At 38.9% G+C, this 2,444-nt stretch overlaps 1 protein-coding gene across 1 annotated transcript; it reads right to left on the bottom strand.

Annotated features, from left to right (window-relative positions):
- Positions 1–958: 958 nt before the first annotated feature.
- On the bottom strand, positions 959–1,975 carry LOC132796884 (uncharacterized). The gene is made up of 5 exons (XM_060808230.1): positions 1,885–1,975; positions 1,687–1,822; positions 1,508–1,598; positions 1,357–1,449; positions 959–1,292 (listed from the first exon to the last, which is right to left on the bottom strand). The coding sequence occupies exons 1-5, from the start codon at positions 1,938–1,940 to the stop codon at positions 1,084–1,086; spliced, it is 585 nt and encodes a 194-aa protein (XP_060664213.1). The 5' UTR covers positions 1,941–1,975; the 3' UTR covers positions 959–1,083.
- Positions 1,976–2,444: the final 469 nt, after the last annotated feature.

The raw sequence follows: 2,444 nt of genomic DNA, 5'->3' as shown, positions 1-2,444 counted from the left end.
ATGTTTAATACTTAAAATGAAGTGAGTATGAAAGTTCTAGTTAAAATTTAAATCAAACATGTTTCTACATATATCTATGTTCGATTAAAGCTAATCAATTTCTCTGTCATTTCAGAGTATCTGCTATTCTTTTAAACCTTTCCCGAGCAATTATTTTCTTTCTGTACACTGCCAGCTACATTAAGTCTCTGGCATTAAATGATGTACACAATGTTCAATAAAGTTAGTTTAGTGCCAACGATTAGCATTAAGTGCTTGCCACAATTGAAATTGAATTGCTGTCGAAGTAGGGTTCATATTGCCATTGTTATTGCTGTTTCTTGTTAGCCAATTCAGCAGCTGAAATCCGCTTGACAAAGACAATTATTAGATGGCCATGGCCATGGCTCTGACTGTGACTGTGGCTGTGACTCTGGTTGTTGTTATCCCTTACGGACGAGGCACACCCACTCAATGAGGGATAATTGTGCGTTACGCATACGCCTGCGTGAGTTTGATTTTATTGCTTAGCCTCGGGACTAAAGCCAAATTGTGCGGCCAAAGCCATTTCAAGGGACGCACAAACACACAGAACACGAAACTGAAGCCGAAGCCAAGGCAAAGAAAAGAACTAAAAGATAATTTTTGGGTTCACGGAAAGTTTTCTGGCGAACACGCTTACTCCTCGCTTCTCACTCCTCGAATCATCGCCCATTTCACTCCCTACTTCTCGCCCACTCAACACTCAACAGAGCGATGCTCACAAATTGATTTGGTGCCTTTTGTGGGCGGGCATTCAAAGTGCCCGGCCACGGGCATCATTCATTAATGCCGCCTTGTCAATGCCAGGATATAGTAAACAGCATTCAGATGGAGACAGAGCAGACTTCCAGCCATATGTGGCACATTGTAATCAATTGGCTGAAACTGCCACAGTAATTGATTTTGGGTGGTCAACAATGCTAATTAAGTTGGCCAGCGCGCCATTATACGATTTCCTCAATTTTATTATTCATTGTGTTGTGCGATTCCATAACATTTCCATGGCAATTTATGTAACAACAATTAATTCATACTTCGATTAATTAACGACAACGACATCTCTTAGTCTCCTGGCCGATTGAAAGGTGCTTGAAAATCTTTGGGTCGCAAACCAGTTTCGATTTTCAATTGATACCATTCGAAGCAAAATGCCTCCGACTTGAGCCAGTCGAGAGTATCGAGAGGAAACTTTACCTTCTCCAAGAAGTCGACGGCTTCCTTTATGGTCGATGCCATCGGAGTTCGAGTGCGTGTTAGTATACGCAGTTTAACTATGAAAAGATTTGAAGTTTGAACTTATTTCAAATCATTTCTTTTCCATTTTATGCTACTCACTATTCCACTTGTCCTTTTTCTGAACATATTTACAGGAATACGTAATTGTCAGACTCTTATAGTTCGTGTACAGAATGTTTGTATCAAAGTAGGCTAGATTAAGATTGACATTAGGGAATATTTGATGCAATTGATAAAAGCGTTTACTCACTGGCATTGCGAACATTGTAAGAGGCACAACGTCGCTGATAGTCACGAAAGGGCAACGGAGTTGTGGCATAAGCATACCAATAACCCAGCAGCTGGAAAAGGAAAACGCTATGAAAAACTATCGAGAAAATAAAGCAAAACACTTCCTGATGAAAGAGTGTGACTAAAGCAAAAATCAACCTTGGTTTTCTTGACATTCTTCATGATGGGCATATCGGGGCAGACATCTACATTCAGTTTACTTGTAATAGAAGTTTCGAATGTCCTCCGCTGTGCGCACACAGACGATGCCGTGGATAGCAATAGTAGAAAGAGACTAAAAGGATAGTAAGATGAATAGATAGAAAAGAAGTGAAAAATTCGAGAAAAAAAACTTACGCTCCATAGCGAAGCATACTGCTCGAGTGACTAATTCCAACTCGAATTGGCTGCATTAACAAACAATAAGCAGCAATTGTATTTTTTTTTTTGCAAGCATTCTAATTCAATTAGCTTCCGTTCAATTACAGCACATCTTTGAGATCATTAGATTCGCAATTACTTTGCAGCTGATTCACCAGCTTTGCGATCACTGCGATTTGCTGCGCTTCACATTCAGCTGCAGCTTAGAGCTTTAGCTGTGATTGATTTGTCACGGTCATGGTCAAGGTTTTTTGTTTTTCTGTATACGAAATAGTTTCCTGTTTGGCAACTGAATAGTTTCGCAAAATATTTCACTCGCAACGAGTCTTCGTGGCTCGCCTATTGTTGCTACTAATTCGCACTTAAATTCCCTGCAATGTGAAAAGTCAATCTTGCAGCAAGTGTCGATGGCTTTACTTCTGTTGAACTAATGCAATTATGCATTAAAAATACTAAAAACTATAGTACATACAATATACTATAATATATAAAAATAAAAATGTATAAAATATAGTATATACAATATACTATAGTAT

This window comes from Drosophila nasuta, chromosome 2L (assembly GCF_023558535.2).
Source record: "Drosophila nasuta strain 15112-1781.00 chromosome 2L, ASM2355853v1, whole genome shotgun sequence".
Taxonomy (NCBI): Eukaryota; Metazoa; Arthropoda; class Insecta; order Diptera; family Drosophilidae; genus Drosophila; species Drosophila nasuta.
The sequence above is the reverse complement of the archived record's forward strand: the minus strand, read 5'-3'. Positions and strand labels throughout refer to the sequence as shown.